Source organism: Microtus ochrogaster, linkage group LG4 (genome assembly GCF_000317375.1).
Source record: "Microtus ochrogaster isolate Prairie Vole_2 linkage group LG4, MicOch1.0, whole genome shotgun sequence".
Classification (NCBI taxonomy): Eukaryota; Metazoa; Chordata; class Mammalia; order Rodentia; family Cricetidae; genus Microtus; species Microtus ochrogaster.
The window spans coordinates 19,001,326-19,026,360 of record NC_022030.1 but is presented as its reverse complement, the minus strand read 5'-3'; the positions used below and the strand labels follow the sequence as shown (position 1 = coordinate 19,026,360).

Genomic DNA, 25,035 nt, shown 5'->3' with positions numbered 1-25,035 from the left:
CACACACACACACACACACACACACACACACACACACACACACACACACACATAGTATTGTTGTTTAAGTTAAAGCCAAAGAAGAAACAAATAGTTCATACTAAAAGTTCAGGTTTTCTTCTGCTTGGAAACTGATGGCTCTGATCTCAGACTAAGGTAAAATTCTCAGAGGCAGGTGCTGGAGAGAGATTATAAACATGCTGAAAAGATCTGAAAGATCTGGCTTTGATCCGTGCCTAAGAGCAAAGGAACCCCCAGATTCACCGCTGACTTAGAAACTGTCAAGCTCGAGAGGGTCAATTCAGAGCTAGAGTGCCCTATCCCCCTTCTCTCTCTCATATTCATGTTTTAAGCATATATATGGTGGGGATAGAATAGAATAGAATAGATAGATAGATAGATAGATAGATAGATAGATAGATAGATAGATAGATAGATAGATAGATAGACAGATAGATAGATAGGCAGGCAGCAGACAGACTTGTTTTAGCCTGGCTATATTCTGTTAAGCCATTTGCCGAAATCAGCTTCTTTATTAACCAATAAAAGCAACAAATATACAGAAGGACTTCCCGCACCAAGAGATTAAATCATAAAGGTGGAGAAAAGCTAAAGTGATTTGGGGTCCATGAACAAATACATTACCTAAATGCATGAAGACTCCCACATGGCTTCCTTCAGTCACAGACAAGCAGCTTTTTCTACATGTCCCTTTGTTTTACATCAGAAACAAACCTAATGGGACTAAGGGTCTGATCTGATGTCCACTGTTTGATAAAATGGCTGCAATGGATAATCAACTTTCATGCAAATGCTGTAAATAACATAGCTTTCTTCATCATAGACTTTCAGAAAATCACCAACCCTGAAAACCCATACAGATATCATATATTCCTCAGCATATTCTTCAGAATCAATGTATGTGATTTTTAAAACATTTGAAAAGGGCTGGAGGTTACACCATCAATTTCCCCTATATATTCTATATGTTCTCATCGCAAACAAGTCAGACAGATTATAATAACTTATCAATGTGTTGTCAGTGTTATTGCACTATTTACTTAGGTGTGCAACTTCTTAGTCCTAAGAGACTGCCAATATCTAATCAGAATTAAAGACATACCATTGCTTTATAATGTTCATATGCCACAAATAACGATAAGTTCAACCAAAAGCCCTTACAGAAAAATGGAGAATAAACACAGCATGAAATCATGGGGCTGAAGAGGTAGGTCAGTGGTCAAGTTCACTGGCTGCTATTCCAGAGGACCTGGGTTCAAGTGCTAGTCTCCACATGGTGGCCCACAATCTCCTGTAACTCCACTTCCAGGGGATCTGATACCATCTTCTGACCTCCACAGGCACCAAGCGTGCATGTGGTGCACACTCATATAAGCAGGCCACACACACATAAAGATAAATTGAAAAACTCAATAAATTTAATAAAAGAAGAAATCCTAAGTATTAGAAGACAAGAAAGGATTCCGGTAACAAAAGGACACTACTTTTAGAATTTTGTGCTTGACAAAAATAGCAATCATACATGACAATAAATATTTTCAGGCTGGTAAAAATTCAAAAACTATCTTCTTTCCTGGAGAAATTCCCCTAAGAGAACATAACAGCAATAACTCATAATGATATGTGAGCCATGGCCCAAAAGTCAATTAAAAGAGCTGCTGTCCATAGACATTTTAGTCCTAAGGGGAAAAATTATGAGCACTCCAAAGACCTTAAGGGACAAAATGTGGTACATCTACACAACAGCTAAAGAGTGAACTACTGATACAGTAACTAGCATAAACTTAAAAACATTGATGAATGAAGAATCCAGATGCAAGAAAAGAAAAAACTAATGGGGGATAATTATGATAGTGGTTTCTTTCGTACTGTTCGGGTAGTACAGGGTGTTTGAAGGTGTACAGTTGCTACCTATGTGATAGATACATATGCATTTCTATGTTTTAAACCCATTGAGGGGATTTGGGAGGATGATTCAGAAGATAACAGTGCTTGCTTCTCTTGAAGATGACCTGAGTCCATTTCCAACAGCCATGCTTAATGGTTCACAACCCAACTTCTCTGGCTTCCATAGGCTTCCAAATGTGTGAGGTGTATACAAACTCATACAGGCACACACAGAGACATATAAGTAAAAACAGATTTTCAGAAAATCCATTGAAGCTGGGTATTACGGTAGAGGCTTCTAGTGTCAGCACATGGGAGATCAGAAGACTAAGGAGTTCATGGTCATCTAAGTTACACAGTAATTTGAAGTCAACCTAGGCTACGTGAAACACTCTCAAAAATTAATTTCATTGACCTGAAAAGATGAGGACTTTATATTTGTCACTATATACATACATATATATATATATATCACTATGTCATATATATACATACACACACACATATATATATATTTAAAAACATCATGTTTTTCTTATTTTATATGTATTGGTGTTTTGCTTGAATGTATGTCTGCCTGGTGCCCCCAGAAGCCAGAAAAAGGCGTCAGATGACCTGAGACTGGAATTATGTAATTTATAAGCCACCATGTGGATGTTACAAGTGGAACCCAGGTCCTCTGGAAGAGCAGGCACTTCTCTTAACCACTGGGCCATCTCTCAAGCCCCCATATATCCATTTAAAAAACTGTTACTTCTTATGTTTGGTTGGAGTTTAGTTTTTGTGAGACAGGGTTTCTCTCTGTAACCTTTGCTGTCCCTGTTTAGGCTGGCCTTGAATTCATAGTACTACTACTGCCTCCCAAGTGTTAGGATTAAAGACATGTACCACTACCACCTCGCTTAAAAACTGTTTATTATTTTGAGGTGAGGGCTTACTATGTATCACAGGCTAGCCTAAAACTCAAACTGACTTTGAATTTGTCAACCTTCTACCTTAGGACCCAAGTACTAGTAGCATTACAAGAGTGCACTGCCATGCCAAGTCATTTTAAAACTAGATACCAGGGCTGAAGAGATGGCTGAGCAATTAGAAGCATTTATCTCTATCAGAGAGCTGGAATGCAGGTCCTACCATCCACACTAGGCTGTACACAAATTCCTGCTCTAGGGCCTCCAAGGGCACCTGCACACACGTGTGCACATAAACACACAAACACATACACATAAAGTAACTCTTAATGGGCTAGTTCAGTGTTTACCAGTGCATACTGTTCTTGCAAAGAACCGGGTTCACTCACTTTCCAGCACCCAAGGAAACTTTACAACTACCTACAATCTCCAGTTCCAGGGAATAAGTCTCTGGCCTCTGCAGGCACCTGTACTCATGTGCACATTCTCTCCCCTCTCTCTCTCTCACACACATACAAATTTTAAGATAACAAGATATTTAAAACTAAATGCCAATTAATGTGACACAGAGATTCATGCTTCAATTTGAAATAACCCCAAACCAAAAGCAAACACAAAAATGGATCTGCCACTTGTATGAATGAGATTCTGTAACTGTTAATAGCTAGCCCACCTCAGACTAACACCATCAGAGAATTTTTTATTTATATGCTTAGAGAGTTAGATCACCAGTATAGCTATAGCAACAGTGTGATCTAGCAGTTCAGCAATCACTCCAAACACTCAATTTTCATCTTTTCCCTAGGCTGTGTTCATACAAATTATCCTTTTTTGTTCATGTATATGGGTATTTTACCCACTTGCATGCATGCCTCCCCATGAAGACCAAAAGAGAATTCTGATACCCTGGAACTGGAGTTACAAACAAGTATAAGCCACAGGTGGGTGTTGGGAATTGAACCCTGGTCCACTGAAAGAGCAGTAAGCACTCTTAACTACTAAATATCTCTCTAGCCCATATATTGGTCATTTTTAAATTAGCTCTCAATTACATTATAGCTGCCTGCAAAGATAGAATGTACTTATTTTGCATTCCTATGGCTGCTTTAACTCCATTACTACAAATATATTAAAATAAGAGATAAACTTTAGTAAAAATTTATTCTTGTATTTTGGATGCCAGAAGTATAAAATCAGTATCACAGATTGAAATCAAGGAGCTGGCAGGACTATGCATCACACTGAGGCTTCAGCAGTACTATTCAGGAATAAATTCTATGCCTCTACCAGCTTCTGGTGGTTGTTCTAGTTTCTTGGTTTATGGGTACCTAACTCCAACCTTTGCCTCTGTGGTAACGACACCTTCTTTTGTGTATGTGTGTATTCAAATCTCTCTGCTTGCCTCTGGTAAAGACACATGACTACAATGGGTAATCCAGGATAATCTTCATATCACAACACATTTAATACATATACAAAGTCTCTGGTCCTTCTTGAGGATAACAGTCACAGGTTACAGGGATCAGGACCTGACATCTTTAGAGGTCATTTTCCAAATCTTTAATCAAAACGACAGGCTTCTCAATCTGTGCTCACTCATTTAACCCAATTGCCATCAAGATACCTTTCAGTGAGTGGCTCAGATCAGGGTAACTAAGAGGTCTGTGGGTTAATCACAGTGACGATGGAAACAGAACTCATATGGCTACACTGAGGACTCACCCCTACTGCTGAACTGTCGGGCATCCTCATCCATGGATTGCTAATAGGGTACCTGGAAAAGGGATGAGTAAAATGGTCTCACACATGAACCCTAAAGATCTCCTCTCACTAAGAATCCTTTGAAATGTCGTCTTCCTTCCTATTTGAAAGAAATACTCAGCCTTTCTTTCTCCTTACCTACCACGGAAATCCATCTCTCCTTTCAAGCACTCCCAATAAGCTTTCTGCCAAGGTTCTTTTTTCCTGAGTGTTCCTTGGACATTGAGATTTTGCTCAAATCCAAATCTCTGCCCTCAGATTGCGCCTGTGAAAACTCACCTTGAGAGGATGCCCCTGGAACGGATGAGTTTCACTCAAGCTGACCTCTGTATTGACTGTTGCTATTTCACACTCTTTTGGTGCAGCAGATCCTGCCACTGCCACCCTCCCATAGATGGCAAAATGCTAGCTATTGCCTTTCCTACAGCTAAGAAGTAGATGTGTCATCTATGGCCAGTGCGACCTAAGCATGTCTGTATAAGACGACTTCCCTATGGTGGGCATAATGATGTCCCTTTTCTCTTCTGAAGACTATATTAACCCATATAAGCATGTACGCACATTACCTCACATGGGCACACAGGAATTTACAAATGGAACTGTCTTAAGTATCTTGAGAAAGAGAAATTATCCTGAATTATTTGTGAGAGTCTAATGTCATTATAATGACTATTCTTGTTTGTCAACCTGATTACATCTGGAATTAACTAAAAACCAAAGTGGCTGAATACACCTGTGAGGGATTTTTTTCCTAACTAAATCATTTGAAGTGAGAAGGTCCACTTTTAATTGGGATCCTTTGAGGTCAGAAGATCCACCTTTAATCTGGTCCACCTTCTGCTAGCAACCTATACAAAGGACAGAGAAGGAAGCTCTTGATCTTTGCCCTCTCCCCCTCCACACACACACCATCCTTTAGATGGATAGACAGAAAGACAGACTCATTCTATCCGTTCTGTTCCTCTAAAGAACTCTAATATAGTCATCAAAAGTTTTTGCTGGGGCTGTCAAGATGGTTCCCCGGTTCCCCTTACACACACACACACACACACACACACACACACACACACACACACACTTTCTGAACAAGTAATTTCCATGGACTTTTCTCCTTGAGTTTGAATCCAATCCAAATCATTCCAATGTAGGGGAGGAGCAGATTCCTTCCCTCCTCCCCTTACATTTTTAGGGAAAGGACAAACAAAGCCCAAGATACCAAGTCCCTCCAAAGCTCCATTGCATTAATATTGGAAATATTATTGAATCTAGTAATGAAGGGAAGAAGCGACACTGGCTTCTAATTCTAGAATACAAGCATTTTCATCCATTTAAGTCTACTGAGGCACCTCAAAAGTTACCCTCAAATAGGACAAGAGGTCCTCTGCATGTCCCAATAAATGGATCTCACATTTATTTTTATGACTCTACTGTTAAAAATCCCTTTATTCCAATATTGTTTAAGTTATTGAAGTTTTTGTGCATACACATGTGAGTATTAACTTATGAATCATTGGTTCTTACTATACCTCGTCTACTGTCACTGATTCTGAAATTTTCCCACTAGGATGGTACATAACTTTGATTCTAGCAGAGGAATTAAATTGAAGCTACAAAGTTTGAGGACAGTCTGGGATATATGAGACCCAGAATGAATGAATAAATGAAAAAAAGATATATTCCATCACCATCAGAATAAACATAGCATGATCTCTGAGTTGATACTAATACATAAAAATTAATTGCAGTAAAAATTAAGAACAATGTATAGTGTACTTTGGTCATAAGAATAAGCAGCGCAGGGGCTGGAGAGATGGCTCAGTGGTTAAGAGCACTGCCTGCTCTTCCAAAGGTCCTGAGTTCAATTCCCAGCAACGACATGGTAGCTCACAACCATCTGTAATGAGAGCTGGTGTCCTCTTCTGGCCTGCAGACATTCAGGCAGGCAGAACACTGTACACTTAATAAATAATTTTTTAAAAAAGAATAAGTAGCATAGCCAGGTAGTGGTAGCACATGCCTATAATTTTTTTAAAAAAGAATAAGCAACATAGCCAGGTAGTGGTGGCACATGCCTTTAATCTCAGCACTTGGGAGGCAGAGACAGGCAGATCTCTGTGAGTTCGAGGCCAGCCTGGCCTATAGAGCAAGTTCCAGAACAGGCTCCAAAGCTACAAAAAAAAAAAAAAAGAAAGAAAGAAAGAAAGAAAGAAAAGAAAGAAAAAAGAAAAAAAAAAGCCTGTCTCAAAAAAAAAAGGACAAGCAACATAGCAACATAACCACAAATAAACACAGTGTTGTTGAGTCCCTATTTAGAAACCTCAAAAGAATACACAAACCTGGAGGATAGGTCAGTAGTCTCTAGTCATGAAGAGAACATCAGAGTATCTGGACCCCAAGTAAGACAAGACTACATCAGTCAGAACAGAATATGAAGAGACCCTAGGACTAGAATACTAGATAGTATAAGAAATACAATAGAGTTCTTTGTCATTCTGAGCTGTCAAGGAAGTTAAAAAACATACTAGATTATGGCCAGGGGCAAACTTCAGGTTCCCACCTCCTGGATATGATCCAGTCGGTCACAAGGAGCAAACCTAATCACAGGTCACCGACATTACCAGGACCTGCATCCTCCCTATGTGTAGGGTACCATTAACAGCGCATCTCTTCAGACCCTGTGTGGACATTTACATTTAGTCTCCCTGGGGCTGAGGGAAATTTTAGTTTTCCTCCATATCCCTTCTTCTGCAGGGGAAAACTGGAGAGGACATTTAGTTCATGATCACCAAGTCTCCACACATATGCCACCTTTACGTTGCGAGACCATTCAGCCCTGCCTACTCTAAAAAGCCGGGCGCAGACGCCTGTCTTCTCATAGAAACTTAGGCAAGCTTTTAATTCCAATGCCTATTGACTTTCTGTTTCTATACTTTGTGAACCTTCGGCAAGACTGCATCCTTTCTCCTCCCCCTCACGAAACTGTTAAATGACTTTGTCTTCTCCTACCTCCCTTCCACAACTACACACACACACACACACTTCCTCCCCACTACCCTGTGCCCTAAGACCAGCACTTCCTGCCCATCCCTTGTCCGTCCCACAACCACACACACACACACACACACACACACACACACACACACACACACACACACACACGAACCTCCTCCCCACTACCCTGTGCCCTAAGACCAGCACTTCCTGTCCACCCCTTGCCCGTTCTCAACTTCCGGTTTTTCCATGCTCGTTCACTCCCATTAGTAAGTTCGACTCTCTCCTATCCTCGGTCTCGGTGAACAGAGGTCCTGGGGCTCAGCGACTTAGTGTCCTCCTTAAAAGGCTTCTTCCTAGTTCTCTGGCCGCCAACACCACTTCTACGGACTTAAGCTTCGCTGCCAACAAGACGGACGCCGCTGACTACTACTGCCGCTCGACGCCCGCGGGGGTGTCTGGGAGTTGTAGTCCGGACCTGTAAGCTGACGCAGTTCGGGGCCGACCGACGCGCGAGCGCCATAGTGTCTTTTAGCACGCGCTGTGAGTCCTGCCGTAAAAGCCCGTCGGGGACAGCACCCGTCTTTTGTTTTATTACTTTACACCCTCTGGAGCCCCCAGCCGGCTTTGCTTGAGCCTCCACTTCTACGGGCACGGAAGGATCTGTGTAGTCGTGGATCTGGAGCCTGAGGTAGCTATCGCGCTCTGGATGTGGTACACTGTTTAAGAACACCAACCGCGTTCTGGATTGGAGGACATCAGAAGATCTGTCCCTCGCGGTTAGAGGGGAACCTGTCTCATAGGCGAGTGGGAGTAGGGGAGAGGACTCACTGGGCATTTTCCATTGTGGGGGGTGGTCCGCTGGGCACCGGATAAGGGCAGAGGTAGAAAGAGCTTCTGAGCACAGTCCTTAGCCCTACCCACTCTCCTTCCACCTTCAGTTTTCTCAGCACCCAGCCTACTCCCTCGAGAGAACATGGAGAAGAGTACGGCCTCCGCGCTTCCAACAACGTGGCCCCATGTGAGTAGAGGTTTCTTTCAGCTTTTGAGTCTGCCCCAGATGGGGGCGGCTGGTGGTGAGACAGCTGTTCTCGAATATCCTAGATTTCCGGGAAGAGGTGAAGGACTGCCTCGCTGTCCAAGAGGGTGGTTAGATAGAAAATGAAAGAAACAAATAAACCAGTTTTTGAACTGGGGATTCTACAGGCGAGATTGAAGCTTTTCAACTAAAAATAAACTTTGTTACATCTATTTTGTGTGTGGGCACGCACCTGCGTGTAGAGGACAGCTTTCCGAATGGCTTCTCTCCTTCCAAAGTGTGGGTCCAACACCTTTACCCACTGAGCCATCTCTCCAGGGCTTTAAAACTATTTTCTGCTTTTTTTAAACTGGGAGTGTGGGGAGAAACTGACTAGTGTGAAAAGATAGGCTCGTATTTAGTTTCAGCAACTGCTTTGAGAAGGTGACAATAAAAGGAAAAACGGTGTAGATGGGAACCAAGAGTCCTATCCCCTGGCTAATGAGAAATGGAAAGGTTTTCATAGACTAGAGGTCTCACGTGTCCTCCTGATGAGTGGCAGAGCGATTTGCTCGAGGATTCAGACAAAGGAACTTGAGATGAGACAAGTAGAATGTTGCTGGGTCATCTTGGTCAGCCTTCCCATTTTCGTGGCACTGTGGAAGAGGAAGACCCCTGGCTGAACAACATTCTGTGGGTTTTAGGACTCTGTGAAGTTTGAAGATGTATCACTGACATTTTCCCAGGACGAGTGGGCACAGCTGGACCTCCAACAGAAGTGCCTATACAGGGAAATCATGCTGGAGAACTATAATAACATGATTTCAGTGGGTAAGGCAGCCTCCACCTTGATCAAGATCTGTCTGGGCCTCGGGTGGGTGGTGCGCACATGAACTCATCACAGTTGAGGGCCAGTCTTCTTGACTCTACCTCCTTCTTCCTCCTCCCCCCATTTTTTTTTTTAAACTGCAAACGTTCCTGTGAACTGGTTGCACTTGGGCTTATCCTGGACAGACCAGAGTGGAAGTGTTATGGCAGTGGAGAGCTTGGTAGAAAAGAAAAAGGCAGCTTTTGGTAACTTCAGGTATTTCATCCACTCCATCCCCTGAACGCTGGGCAGAGCCTATAAGGGTTATTTATAGCTGCAGTGACAGTTGACTATAACATTTAAGACACTTCCCGTGTATGAGATACCGGTGTCCTGCAGCTCAGGGGTATCATCAAAGACTGTTTTCTTAGTGGTTCTTAGGAAGATTTCTGTTCTATTACATAACTGGGGCTCTAAGCTTGATGTCTATGTTTAGGCAGAAACAAGCAAAATAGATTGACCTAACCAGTTCTTTCTCGGCTGTCACATTTAGCAAAGAAGCAAAAGCTTCCCCAATTGAGCAATCTCCCTTTTTTACTTTATGGTTCTTCTGCTGTCAAGGAAACCCAAGAAATCCAACTAAAGGAATGAATGTGTAGTTGTCACTGCCCAAGGCCTAAAGTCATTATGTCCTAATATTATTATTATAGGGTCAGGAAGGAATAGACTGTTACAGCAGGACAGCATGTTCTCTAAGCAGACTCCCCAAGCCCTGTCTCTTTTCCCCTGAGCAGAACATCACTTTTCCAAGCCAAACGTGATATCTCAGTTAGAAGAAGTAGAAGACTTCTGGCCAGTGGAGAGAGAAATTCCTCAAGATACCCGTCCAGGTGAGAGCCAGGCATGAGGGAGTTCCCAAAAGGGATGGGCCTATGGATTGTTCTGAGACTAATGTCTTCTAAGCGGTGGAGAGCACAGGAACTCGGGCAGCATGTTGTAATTAGTACAGGTTATTTTCCAGTGCGCAGTCACTGTTTTCAGGGTGCTAGTAATTAAGCCCAGGGTCTTTCATACAGTAAGCAACGCAGACACTGAACTAACTAACATCTGCACCCTCAGTCTTTATTTGGAGTGGAACTCATGGTATTTAGGGTTCATGCAGTAGGAGGTTTGGTTGTTGGTTTGGTTTTCTGTTTTGTTTTGAGGTGAGGTCTGGACTCCAACCTACTACCTAACTGAATTCCTGATCATCCCTCTACCTTAGAAGTTCTGGGATTACAAATGTGTGGTACCACACTGGCTCCTCTTTTTATTTCTCTTCTAAGTTTTGTTTATTGTTTTTGTTTTTAACCACATAGGCATATTGTCTGTATACTTTCGTGATTTCAGGCATTTTTTACTTTTTTGTTGTTATTCTATTATCGAGCTTCACTTGTACCTGGTGGACATGAGTTCTTTCAGCCCCATATACTGCTTCATTCTTCCGTCTGTTGGGAACACCATCTTTCCATAGACTAAATGACTGTTGTTAGCGTAAAAGCCTCTTCTGTGCTCTTTGCTTTGAACTTCTGTGCTTTTCCTCTCTGGTGGTGCATTATGGCACGTTTTATTGTATATTAATGAACTTCAACAAGTTCTCATTCCCTTTGTAATTAAAAAAAACAACTTTTTTTTTAGCCATCTAGTTCTTTGGATAATACCACCTTGCCTAGGGTTAGTTGACAATATTCTGTTAGCACGTACATTAAATTTGTTGCTGTTACCTGTTCTTGTTAGTCCTTTCCTGTATGGTTGTTCAGATGAATCTGTTATCCCACTAAATTCTCCAAACATTGGTGTTTTAATTACTTTTCTGTTGCTGTGAGCATCTAAGTGACCATGTCCAAGGCCACTTATAAGAGACAACATTTAGTTGAGGGCTTGCTTACAGTTTCAGAAGGTGAGTCCAGGATCATCATGGTGAGGAGCATGGCAGCAGGTGGCAGACATGGCACTGGAGCAGTAGCTGAGAGCTTACATCCTCATCCACAAGCAGGCAGGAAGACAGAGCTCATGATAACGGAATGATGTGGGCTTTCGAAGTCCCAAAACCTACTCCCAGTGACACAGCTCCTCTGTCAAGACCACACCTAATCCTTTTTAAACAGTTCCACCAACTGGGAACAAAATATTCAGATATATTACTTCCTGGCCCCATAAGTCCATGGTAGTATCATAATACAAAATGCATTCAGTCCAAGTTCAGAACCCCTCATATTCTTTCACAGTCTCAGCACTTTAAAAGTTCAAAGTCTTGGGGGCTAGAGAGATGGCTCAGTGGTTAGAACACTGACTGTTCTTGCAGAGGGCCCAGGTTCAATCCCCAGCACCCACATGATGGTGCCTCCCAACCATCTGTAACTCCAGTCCCAGGGCATCTGATGCCCTCTTCTGTCCTCTGAGAGAGCACTGCATTCACACACACATACACATACACTCACCAAGTACTTAATAATGAATAAAATTTTAAATAAAAACAAAGCAGTTCAAAGTCTCTTCTGAGGCTCAAGGAAGACTCTTACCTGGAATACCCTTTAAATTTAAAAAAGCTAGTTACATACTTCCACACAGAAATTGCACAGAATATATGTGACCATTCCAAAAGGGAAAAGTAAGGAAACACTGGGCCAAAAAAGGTCAAAACCAAGCAAGGCAACTCCAAACCCTGTAACCCCATGTATTTGGGCCTTGCTAACAGTTTCGGAGGGTTAGCCCATGACCATCACGGTGGGTTGCATGACAACAGGCAGGCAGGTATGGTACTCGAACTCTAGCTGAGCACGTACATCTGATCCATGAGCAGGAGGCAGAGAGATAGCTGACTGGGACCGGCATGAACTTTGGAAACATCCCCAGTGATATACCTCCTGACAAGGCCACAACTTCAAGTAAAGCCACCAACTGGGGACCAAGGATTCAAACACATAAACCCATGGGTATCAGTTTCCCACAAACCGCCCTACCACTGAGCCGTGTTAATCTTGTCTTTGCTTTAAATAATTTCATAGTTGCATCATCACATATTTGAGCACCTTGCGATTCTGAAAGTGAGGAGTGGGAAACTGGCCTAACGTAGTGGGAAGATATCTTGGTTTTGATGAGAGTGATGTTAGATTCATCTTAGTTTCATATCAACATTCATCTCAATGAATAAATATTAATCTAGTGCTAGAAGTGAATGAAAATGATACTTCCTATTTCCATTACAGAATCTTCCAAGGTGGTCGGAGTGGTTTTTCTCCTTTGAGCAGTTAGTGGTCACATAGCAGATCTAAGAAGTGCCTCGCTGTAAGGTTCTACCTTGTGTTACTCTTCGTGAATGACGAGGTGGTAGTCACTGGTTTTGCTGTCCTCAACTTTTCTATTTAAGTGTTGGGCATAAAGCACACCATGCCCTACTGGATGCTTCTCTTGGTTTTTTAATGCTCTGGTGGGAATAGCATCAGAGCCACTGCCTCTGGCACCATTCACCTGTCAATCTCCATCTGGTGTCATCTTCGGTGATGATTATCAGCCAAAGGGACTGCAATCACTGACTTCGCACACCCCTTCTCTGGACTCTATTTTGTGGCTAGGAGTAGGTAACCAAAATATAAATATGTGCAGGTTAAGTTGGCAGAAGACATGGGCCATATTAACTGTGAGGGACTGGCTTTTGTTGATGCGCAGTGGTGTGACATGGCCTCTCACAGCTCGCTCTAGTTGGTTTGTGAGGAAAGCTGTGGCAGGACACAAATGGAAGGAAGGAAGGAAGGAAGGAAGGAAGGAAGGAAGGAAGGAAGGAAGGAAGGAAGGTTGGTTGGTTGGCTTGGTAGCATCGAGGGGTGAAATTGCCTGCTCTGAGAGAGTAGCAGCAGGTTTAGGGAGAATTAAGGAGTGTGTATGACTCAAGGGTAGACCCAGTGAACCTAGTAAGTGAACAGCTTACTGAGAATTCATATGAGTGAAGGAAGCTGAAGGGATTTTCTGTGTCTATTTGTTTATACTCTGTCTGTTTACTGCAAGCATTCTTTCTGTAGTTCTGGAGCCTGATGCTATGGCCTTTTATATGCCAAACAGGCCTTCTGCCATGGTGCTACATACCCAGCCTTGTATTGCCAGGAAAACATAACCTGAAATTTTGAAATTAACTTACTTTAAAGGTATGAACTATTTTGTTATTTTTTTAATTTTTTTTATTTATTTTACATACCAGCCACAGTTTCCCCTCCCTCCTCTCTTCCTGTTCCCTCTCCTCACTCCTCCCTTCTACCCATTCTGTTCCTCCTCGTTCTTCTCTATTCAGAAAGGATAAGACCTCCCAAGAGAGTCAACAAAGCATGGCATATCAAGTTGAGGCAGGACCAAGCTCCTTCACCCTGCATCAAGGCTGAGTGAAGTGTCCAACATAGGGAATGGGTTACAAAAAGACAGCTCAAGTGCCAGGGACAGGTCCTGGTCCTGCTGCTCTGGGCCGCACAAACAGGCTAAGCTGGTGTAATCTATTTTGAGAAGTAAAACCTTTGTTTTTCTTTCTCTCTCCATAATGACATACTGTTAAGTAAAACTTTATGCTAATCAGGTAAGGAACTACCCAATACCATCCACCCTAAAAGTTCCTTAACTGCCGTGCCTCTGCTTGTGCTGTCAATACCTTAGAAATGAACAGCAGCTGTATACACAGCCGAGAAGGTTTGCTAAGCTAATCAAATGCACTTGTTTGAATTTCAAGAGGTCCAGATAGCAAATAAAAATATGAGATTTTATAATGTCAGATATTACTATTAAATGAGATAATATGTCTCCTCTAGTCTCCCAACAGTGGTGTGCTGTGCCGCTTATTGATGCACAGAACAGAGATTAAATCAAAAGCTGGGATTGTTTTCACAATTCAGCTTGCATGCCTCTCCAGTTTTCCACGATAGCTAGAATGACATCATGGAATGTGGTTGTTGAAGTGATATGAGAAAATGGATAAATCTTAAGGTAAATGTCATTCTTCCTCAAGAAAGCTTTGACTGCATGGGAAAATGTGTTAAAAAAAATGGATTAGGTTGTGCTTCCTGGGTGATATTGGGGCACAGTCAGGAGGCAGAGGCAGGTGGATCTCTGTGGATTCAAGGACAGCCTGGTCTTCAGAGTGAGTTCCAGGACAACCAGGGTACACATAGAGAAACCCTGTCTTGGAAAAGGAAAAGGGGTGGGGGGAGAGCTCATATATTCAGCTGTTGTCTTTCTTTGGTCGTTCAGAAAAGCACATGTATGTCCCTCAAGTGAAAGGCTTGAATGTTAACTAGTCTTCATCATTAGAAAATCGATGCATAAAAGAGATTTTTTGGCCAGGCATTGGTAGCACATACCTTCAATCAAATCACTTGGGAAGCAGAGGAAGGCTGATCTATGAATTCTAGTCTACCAATGTAATATAGAACCTGTCAGGAAATAAAGAAAGGAAGGCGAGAGAAAGACTAACTAGTAAATGAACAAGCTATAATCAAAGGACAACCTCCAAAAACTTTTTTTTCTTTTTAAACTTTTTCTTTTTTGTGCATGTATTTTGCCTGTGTATATATTTGTGCACTATGTGCATACATTTCCCACAGAGGCCAGAAAAGGGTATCCTTTTCCCTGGGACTGGAGTTACACGTGGTTTCAACCCATATGTATGCTGGGAGTGCAACCCAGGTCCTGCAAAAGCAGCCATTGCTATTAACTGCTAAGCCATCTCTCTAGCCCAAAATTTGATATTGTCAACTTAAGAAATGAAGCAGGAGCTAGGTGGTGCTGGAGAACTCAGGAGGCAGTCAGGTGGATCTCTGTGAGTTTGAGACCAGCCTGGTTTACAAAGTTCTAAGACAGCTAAGACTGTTATACAAAGAAACCCTGTCTAGAAAAAACAAAAGGGGGGGGGGACTTGAAACCTGATAAATTTGATTGTGGCAACACTTTCAAACAATAAAAGGGTTTATAAATATATTTGAATTTAAATTACAAAACAAGTGTTTTTTCTTTTGTTTGAGAAAGAGGCAGATATTGCAGGGTTTAAATTTTTGTATAGCTTAAGAGGATGTCTACATGCTTGAAGAAACAGAAAATAAAATGAACAAACATGGAAAATGAAAGAAATATTTATATGAAAGTTTGGAATATATGGAAAATGAAGGAATTTCACATATATACAACTCTGAGTGTTCAGTACCTTAAGGATTTGTTTGAGAGTTTAGAATCTTGAATGAACATACATTTTGTCTAAAGCCTAGTACAGTGCTTGCATGGCTGGTTGATTTTTGTCCAAAAACACTTTTTTTCTTTTTTTCTCATCTTTCATGTATTTGTTCTCTGAGATCTTTGTATAGTGTGTGTGTGTGTGTGTGTGTGTTAAAAAAAAACAATGTACAGTGTATATAGTATGAGAAAGCCCAATTTTAGCTCAGCTTGGACCTCCTTAACTATTAGAAGACTAAAACCAGATATCAATCTGTAGAGAGTTTCTGTGAAATTTTCAATATTCACTCTCTGAGAACTCACTCTAAGGAAAGAAAGCCTAGAAATACAATTGGAACGGGAACAGCTTCTGACCTAAGTTAGTCTTACCTGGAGAAAACTCACATGAGATCCCCCTCCCCAGAAAAAAATAACAATTTTATGTTTGGAAATTTGCTTATGCCAAATAGTAGCCTCTGAGAACTCTGAAGCCACAAGAATGTGCATGACGTAGAACCAGTTCCTCGTGCGGCTCTCTTGTCTGCTGTTGTAGGCATGCCAGCAGTAGTCTGAAGAAAGTCATCGTTGTTAGGAAGCCATTGAAGGTTAAAGAATTTACCGATGGGGATCCCTGTAAGCATGACAGTGCGGGAAACTTCAGTAGGAGTCCTCATTGTGTTCTGGATCAGAGGACTCATATGGGCAAAGACCATTTGGATGTATTCTATGGGGAAATCATCAGCTTGAACGCCTACATTTTCTGAGAAACAGATGCTCAACAGAAAGAACTACAGAGAATAAGAAAGGGAAAATGTCAGAGGTCATAAAAGTGCAAACCCTGTACAAACTTTGAGTAACACGAATTTATAACTGTAGTCAAGCAATTTCCGACTTCTCTAATTGTTATCTGACTTAAATATTAAATGATGTGAATGAGAGCAATCATTACTATAATTCTATCCGTTCCAGTTGGCTAATAGAGTGAATTGCTTGGAGGTTAGAAAGACACTACCGAGTGAATACATAGCAGAAGAAATCCCAAGAAACAAGGGCATGTCTTCAGAAAGAATTTCAGTGTGAGTCCAGGCTTTGAGAGAGTAAAGGGAAATTTTGAGACAGAGTATGTTTCAAAGACCTCTGAGGACTCAGAGTCTTACTGATTTGTTTGAGAGACCAGAATCTAGAGTGGCCATGTCTTTGGCTAGAGCCTAGTCCAGTAGTGTGTTTGCATGGTTTGTTGATTTTTGTAAAGAGCACATTTTCCCTCATCTTCCATGTATTTGTTCTCTAGGACCTTTGTTTGCCATCCATCTGTCTGTCTCAAATATGTATGTTATGATTCTCTTAAGTGTGACTGGACAGTCTCAAATACATTTCTAAAATCAATGAACAAAGCATTGGAGCAAATATTTTTGGGAGGTGATGAGGGGGATACATCATTCTGAAAAAGTAAAAAAAAATGTATTTTTAAAGCAAGAAACAAATAGCTAGGCCTGGAGTTATAGGGCTATAATCCCAGCTACTTGAGAAGCTGAGGCAGAATCACAGGTTCAAGACCAGTCAATTTAGTGAGCACCTGTCCTCAAATAAAAAGCAGAAAGAAGGGATGGGGATGTAGCTCAGCTGGCAAATTTTTTACCCAACATGCACAAGGCCTTGGGCTGAATCCCCAGCACCACATAAACCAGGTGTGCTGTGAATTACTATAATCTCTGACCTCAGGAGGCAAGTAGAACATCAGAATTTTAAAGACCTGCTCTACTACATAGAGTTCAAGGCCAGCCGTACTGCCTTCCCTGTCTCCAAAAACAGTGTGAGTTCTCATTGTTATAGCTCAGTGGTTGAACACTTGGTAAGTGCATGCTAGGCCCTAGGCAAAGAAATAAAATTTAGAAAGGAGAAAGGAAAATGTAGTGCGTGAATTCTCTCTCTTTAGACAAAAACAAGGATTTACAAACAACTGATGTACAAAATAAAATACAAGTTAAAAATCTATATAAGAGAGGGGGGTAATCTATACAGATAGGCTGCAGTGCATGTAACTTAGTAATAGTTCTTTGTATATAAGAATAAGCCAGCTGCTTACATACTGAATAAAAAAATATTTATGTTCCTTAAAACATGTATATGAAACTGGGTCTCAAGCATCCTAGGCTGGCCTGACTTTGCTCTGTAGCAAAAGTTGACCTCTAACTTCTGATCCTTCTGCCTCTATCTCTTCTGTACTGGGGTTACAGGCATACATTTCATTGCCTGGTTTTAATTCATTGCTGGGAATTGAACCCAGGGCTTCCCAAATACCAGGTAATTCCCTACCAACTGAGCTACATACTCAACCCTGTCTTTGTTTTTTAGATGAGTCTGTCTTTGTAACTCTGGTTGGCCTAGAACTGAATATGTAAACTTTGCTAGACTCTTACTCCAGGGATCCGCTCTTGCCCCTGGCTCCCAAGGATAGCAATTACAGGGGTGTGCCACCCTGCCTAGTTTTCACTCTGGTTTTGACTTATAGAATCTTCTGGGCCTTCTCTGGACCATGAAATCAATTCCTTTCCTGATGAGAATCCCTTGATGAAGATCAAGGTTGTTGAGGTCCTTACACTGAACAAGGATGTGGCTGGTCCTCGGAATGCTCTGATTCAATCCCTCTATCCTGAAAATGGAGAAGACCAGAGCCCAAGTAGCCTCAAGCCAGCTCAACAAGCAAGCAAGCATTTGGCTGACACGAAAGTTGCTCACCAGAAGTTCCGACATTTCCAGTATGAAGAATCAGACGATCCCCGGAAGGCTGTGTCTCAGCTTCGTGAGCTGTGTCACCAGTGGCTGCGGCCCAGTACACATTCAAAGAGACAGATCCTGGAGTTGCTGGTGCTTGAGCAGTTCCTGAATGCACTGCCTGAGAAGTTGCGGGTATGGGTAGAATCCCAGTACCCAGAGGATTGCCAGGCAGCAGTGGCCCTGGTGAAGAAGAGGACCGCGATGTCTAAGAAAGATGGTGAGTCTCATGGAAGGGTAAGGTGAAAAACTTCTCTATGAAGGCTTTGTGGAGGAATGAGGAGTAGTGGAGGAACAAGCCAACTAAGGATGACTTGTTCCTACTCCAGACCACAAACATCTGTCTTCCATGTGTTACTAGGTCAAAGCTAAGAAATCTGAAGTGGTTGGTTTCCTGCCCTGTTCTCCCAAACAAAAACTTATCATGGGCTTCAATGGAAGCTCAGATACAGTGCTTCCCCTCCCCCTGTTCTCTTGGGACCCCTGACACATAGCCAGCCTGTTGTAGGGAGCTGTGGGCCTCTTCCCACAGCCCGGCTCCCAGCTGCCACCCCAGCTCCCGGCCGCCTGGCTAGCTTATGCCCTGAAATAACAACACACAAATTGTATTCTTTTAAACACTGCTTGGCCCATTATATCTAGGCTCTTCTTGGCTAACTCTCGCACCTGGACTTAGCCTATTTCTAATAATGTGTATAGCACCCCGAGGTGCGCTTACCGGGAAGATTCTAGCCTATGTCCATCCTGGGTTGGAGCTTCATCTCGCGTCTGCCCCAGAGAGGAGAGGCAATGGAGTCTGTCTGAGGCGTCTTACCTCACTTCCTCTTCCTCCCAGCATTCTGTTCTATTTACTCCACCCACCTATGTTCTAACCTATGAGGGCCAAGCAGTTTCTTTATTTTTTAACCAATGACCTTCCTCCATCACCAGCCTTCCAGTTCTTTGTAGTTTATTGAGCCTGTGGTCCTGAGGGAAAATGTGCTATGACACGTGAAGACACATGACAGTACTAAAGTGGTGGAAAGGTCGGATACTGGTGGAGTTTATGGAGGCTGCTTCTGTCACTGATACCTGTTAGGACTAGAATGAGGAAAAAAAGAGGCTGGGTGAATGCCAATAGGCCATGAGCTAAGAATTCTGGGTAGCCTGTAGAAGTTGAAAGGGTAAAGAATGGGTTCTTCCCTTGTCCAAAAGAACATATTCCTGTAAGAGTCTTGACTTTAGGCTAGTGAGACTGATGCTAGAGCTCTCATCTCTGAAACCTTAATGTATTTTGCCAGACCTGATGACATAGGCTTAGAATCTAAGATACTCAAGAAGTCAAGTCAAGTCTTTAGTTCGAGGCCTGCCTGGGCTGCAAGTGAGTTCAAGGCCAGTGTGAGCAACTTATCATGACTGCCTCAAAACAGAAAGCTGCTGGGGCTGTCATCAATAGTGGAACACTTAACCTAGACTGCACTGCATTCTGGGTTTAATCCCCAGAATTTGGGGGTACGGTGCAGTTAACGACCATTAACTGGAATTTGACTCCGCAGAAGCTACATTTAAAAAATGTGGTTATGGTCATGCATACCTGTAACTGCACTATTAGATGAGATGGAAACAGGAAGGTCACTGGGGTTTGCTGCCCTGGCTACAAGTTGAGTGAGAGGTCATGACTCAATGGAATATAACAAAGAGTGATGGAGCAGGACACCAGAGGCCCTCATCTGACCTCTGCATGCACCGAAACACACATATACCCACATGCATAGACCACAGTTACAAACACCAAACACACATATACCCACATGCACATAGACCACAATTACAGACACCAAACAAGCAGTGGTGCTTATGAGATGAAACTGAGTTTTCCCTATGTTTAATGTATTACAACCTAATGACCTGACCTTCCACAGAGGACCCTGAGAAAACTGTGGTCAATGTACTAGTTGGGATTCTTTGGTGTCATGCAAAAAACAACAACAACAAACCTTAAAAGTGGCTCCAAGAAGGAAATTTTACTGGAAGAATTCAAGGATGTTCTAACTCTAGGAACTTTGATAAGCACCTTAACCTTTCTGCATATCTCAGTTGGCTGCCTTCAGCTGGTTTCATTAAGGCTTCCAAACATATGATGTCTCTTTCCTAAACGTTCCAGCAAAAGCTCTGAAAGTCCCCCATATCTTGGAAGTGATACCATGGTAGACCAACAACCTGAGTCACATTTGTGCCCATGCTGGCTGGAGTAGACTCGGTATTGTCAAAGCCCATGGAGCATGGCCAGACCTGAAGGAGTCTGTGGGAGGGCTGTTAGTACTGGCGACAGAAGCACAAAATAGGTACACAACCTGTGGCCAAAGAAAGAGCCTTCTCCAAGGCAGCAGAAGGGAAGGGCAGCCACACAAGCATGATAAAGGCTTGCAGGCTAGAAATAGACTTTACCACTAAGAAAGTGTAAGGCCATTACCTTGGAAGCCAGAGCCTGAAACAGAAGCTGGAGGTAGAAGGCAATAAAAGGTTTTAATAGTGAAAATACCAGTCCCTTAGTGGCCCTTGCAGGGTGAGAGTCTGGGCCATTCCAGATATGGGAATTAGTTATCCATTGTGAAGAGGTCAGCATAGACCTTCAAGGGACATGTATATGCACAACTCAAGGGTCGCAGATCCTGGCAGTTCTGCTTGCCTAAGGGCTACCACCCCACTGAACCCTTCATGTGACGTCTCCTCCAGCTCTGGCTGCCTGCCATAATGAGGCCACTGATGGACTGAAAGAAGAGAAGAAGGACATGGCCACCTTACCAGCTATTGTATCACCTGAGGTAAGTAAGAAACTTAGGTTACAGCTTTGCACCTGTAAGATGACCCCTTCTACACTGAGCCTTGCTGAGGCTCACACAAGATAGGCAGTTTCAACCTTCTGAGTTCTTAGGACTGAGTGGACTTCTGAAACAACCAAAGTGTAAAGGGCAGGCCTGCTCTTGACATTGTGACCTGACCATAGAGAAAGCAAAAGGCAGGAGGAAGTGAACCAAGACTGATGAATATAGAAAGCAGAGCAACCACAGGCAGCCTGTAAGAACCACCCTGTTCCCTGGTTAGAATGAGAGCCCTTGTTCTCAACACTCTGCTGAGGAATTAGGAATAGAAGGGCACAGCTCAGATCTGCCTCAGAACAAACTGGATGGTGTGCATGCAGCAGGATTAGCCCTGCCAGCCGTAAGATATGGTGTGTATATGGGATGAGTCAATAGTGTTTGCTGTGTACATGGTTTATATTGGCTCAGACATGTGATTGAAATTGTTGACTCTCATGTAATGATCAGTCTAGAGTAGGCTTCAAGCAAGGCTGCTGCCTGGGAATTGGAAGAAACCGATTAATCCCAAACTTGCTGCTCCAAATTCTGTCCCTTCTAAAGTAGGTTCTTCTCTGTCTGGGCAAATTACCTCCCCAATCTAGGCAACTTGGTGAAGTGGAGGAGTCTTCCTTTCAGAATCTTTAGCTGCTCATAAAACACCAGCATAGCAGCCAGGCAGTGGTGCCACACATCTTTAACCCCAGCACTCAGGAGGCAGAGGTAGGCAGATCTCTGAGTTCAAGGACAGCCTGGTCTACAAAGCTTGTTCCAGAGCAGCTAGTATTGTTGCACAGAGAAACCGTGTCTCAAAAAACCAAAAGAAAAAAAGAGGAAAAAATTACTGACATAGCATAAGTGAATGCTCCACATAGGTCAGACTTGTCCACAAAGGCAAGAACTGCATCTTGTGGGATTTACTCTAGGGGACAAGCTGTTTCTAGAGGGAGACAGTGCATCCTTGATACAGATGCTACAATGATTGATGTGGCTTACTTATTGCACTTAGAGCTCTTTGTCAATCATGGGCTTTGTCTACCAGCATGAAACCCAGACTTTACTTTATAGAAATACCCAAAAATCTCTTTTGGGCTGGAGAAGTCATTGTCTCTGAGCAAACCACCAAAGCAAAGGAGTCCCTACCTGTTAATTTCCCAGTGGCCTTTCTTCTGCCCCCTTTGACAAACACCAAACTTGTATAACAATATAGGAGCCAGTAACCTTCCAGGATGTGGACGTGGACTTCAATCAGGAGGAGTGGCGACTGCTGGGTCCCGTGGAGAGGACTGAGTATCGTGATGTAATGCTGGAGACCTTGGATAACTTGGTCTCTGTGGGTAAGTCCGTGCCTACATTTAGACTGCCACAGGGTCCCCTCGGGTACACACTTCATCTCTGTTCATTGTCAGGAGCAGCTGTGCTCTCAGGTCTCACACTCGGTTCAGGACCTTTATCTGGACCTGTGACCCTGCAGGGTAGGGAACCTTGGGTGCACAGCCTCAGGTTCAGGTTGCCTGGGGGAATGAGTAATCACTTTGCCCTCACCCAGTATCTTGGCCACCAATTTGATTGTTCCTCGTTTTGCTGTTTGAGGAGAGGATGTAATCTCATTTTTTTAATACTGTTTGTTATGCTGTCATTCTGGCACTTTTAACTCCACCATGCTTATCTTTTGATTTCTTTCAGGGTGGGAGCCTACATTGGAAAACAAAGAGTTAACTCCACAATCACCCAGTTCTGTGGTAGAACCAGTTCACAACCCAAAGCCAAAAGATTTCTCAAGGAATAGTGCTCAGTCCACTGTCTTTGAAAGTATCTCTCAAGATGAGGTCCAAGAAATTCATACCATAGAATCAAATCAGATCGAGCCTATACAGAAAAAAGACCTCCCTCAGGAAGAGCTCTCTGAAAGCCAGCAGTCTCAGGGGCCAACTAGGCTTCATACAAGCCAGGGTTCACTTGACGACGTTCTGCCTAGAAAGCACTTGCATGTAAAAATTAACAAGAAGGGCACAGGAAAGAGGAAAACAAAGGTGAAAAACATTTCTATGACACAAGATTCAACCATACAGAAACAGCAAAAGGGCTCTATGGGGCGACAAGTCAGAGATGGCAGCAATTCTAAGACACATGGTCCTTCTATAAAAATCCACCGGCAGGGTAAAGTTCGGGACAGCAGAGATCCCGTTATACTTACAACACCTGCCAAAGTGTACCAGAAAACCACTAGCTCTGATGGTAGAGTCAGGGACAGGAGCCATGCCATGGCACCTGATACATCTCCAAAAATACAGCACAAAGGTGCTGAGCGGGGTAAAATCGGGAAAAGCAGCAATTCTATGACACAAGGGTCATCTATACAAAATTACCATACAGGGTCTGGGGCAGGAAGAGTCAGGGACAGGAACAGTTCCTTGACACAGGCTTCACCTGTAAAAATTATCCAGAATGGCTGGGAAGGGGGTAAAATGCAGGGAAACAGGAATTCCTTGACACATTTAAGAATGAACCAGAAGGGTTCTAACAGTGGAAGAGTCGGGGAAATTAGTACTTCCATCAAGCGCACTCCCCATATAAAAGTTCACCTAAAGACCTCTGAAAGAGGGGAAGGCAGGGAAGTCAACACATCCATCAAATACAGCCCCCATGTGACAACTTCCCATAAAGGTTCTGAAGAGGGGACTCCCAGGAAAGGCAGCAACTGTAGGAAAGCTGTCAGCCAGCATGGTCAGCAGATATTCTTCATCAAGATTCACAAGGGGAGCCAGATTTGCCGGTGCAGTGAATGTGGTAAGCTGTTCCAGAACGCTAGGTATTTCTCTGTTCATAAGAAGATCCACACAGGAGAGCGGCCTTACACATGCAGGGCCTGTGGGAAAGCGTTTATTCAGAGCTCCTCCCTCACACAGCATTATAGAATTCATAGTGGAGAGAGGCCATTTGAGTGTTCAGAGTGTGGGAGGACCTTCAATGATCGCTCAGCCATCTCTCAGCACCTGAGAACTCATACTGGGGCTAAGCCCTACCGTTGTCAGCAATGTGGGAAAGCCTTCCGCCAGAGTTCCCACCTTACCAGGCATCAGAGAACTCACACTGGGGAGCGGCCATATGTGTGCACCAAGTGTGGGAGGGCTTTCACTCAGAGCTCACACCTTATTGGACATCAGAAAACACATGGGATGAGGTTCAAGAAGAAGCAGTCCAAATTGCAGTCCTAGTGCCTTCAAACCACTGCCTTTCCAGCCTTGAGATGCACTCTGCAGACTTTGCAGGAGAGTCCCATGCCTGAAGGATCGCTCAGGACACCACCCAGCAGGTGAAATAATCAGGGAGTTCTTAATTGCTTCATTTAGCCATTAAAGAAAATATGAAACATGAAAATGCTCCTACAGTTAAAAACCCAGTTAACCAAAAACTGCACTGGTAATTATATACAGAATAAAGTATGTGAGTGACAAATCCAAAAGAATGTATATAAATAAATATAATTGCTTTAAAATGTGTGTTTCCTGCTGTGATGACTATACTCGTTTGTCAACTTGACTACGTGTGGAATTAACTAAAACACAAGCCCCTGGGTACATCTGTGAAGAATTTTTTCTTAATTAAATCTTTTGAGGTGGGAAGCTCCACCTTTAATCTGGGCCACACCTTCTGCTGGCAGTCTACATAAAAGACATAGGAAACTTCTCTGCCTCCTTCCTCTCATGCCAATTCATTCTTTCTCTGGTATTAGAGCTTACCTAGTAATTCTGGTATATACTGAAGATCAACTGGACATCCAGCTTTGTGAACTGAACAACT

At 42.9% G+C, this 25,035-nt stretch overlaps 1 protein-coding gene across 3 annotated transcripts; it reads left to right on the top strand.

Moving 5' to 3' along the window:
* Positions 1-8,049: 8,049 nt before the first annotated feature.
* On the top strand, positions 8,050-24,706 carry Znf274 (zinc finger protein 274). Of its 3 annotated transcripts, XM_005361091.3 has the most exons (8): positions 8,050-8,262; positions 8,513-8,592; positions 9,294-9,420; positions 10,192-10,287; positions 18,132-18,614; positions 21,110-21,198; positions 22,442-22,568; positions 22,918-24,706. In XM_005361091.3, exons 2-8 carry the CDS (start codon positions 8,548-8,550, stop codon positions 24,447-24,449), a joined length of 2,499 nt encoding a protein of 832 aa, XP_005361148.1. In that variant the 5' UTR covers positions 8,050-8,262; positions 8,513-8,547; the 3' UTR covers positions 24,450-24,706. The 3 variants fall into 3 exon arrangements, with proteins under 3 accessions (XP_005361148.1, XP_026641981.1, XP_026641982.1); XM_026786180.1 differs by lacking the exons at positions 8,050-8,262; positions 9,294-9,420 and having other exon boundaries at positions 8,520-8,592; XM_026786181.1 differs by lacking the exons at positions 8,050-8,262; positions 9,294-9,420; positions 10,192-10,287 and having other exon boundaries at positions 8,523-8,592.
* Positions 24,707-25,035: the final 329 nt, after the last annotated feature.

Coding starts and splice junctions, on each gene's coding strand:
- Znf274 (XM_005361091.3), top strand. CDS start 8,548: ATGGAGAAGAGTACGGCCTCCGCGCTTCCAACAACGTGGCCCCAT. Junction 9,421..10,191: donor TAATAACATGATTTCAGTGG/GTAAGGCAGCCT, acceptor TCCCCTGAGCAG/AACATCACTTTTCCAAGCCA. Junction 10,288..18,131: donor TCCTCAAGATACCCGTCCAG/GTGAGAGCCAGG, acceptor TTTGACTTATAG/AATCTTCTGGGCCTTCTCTG.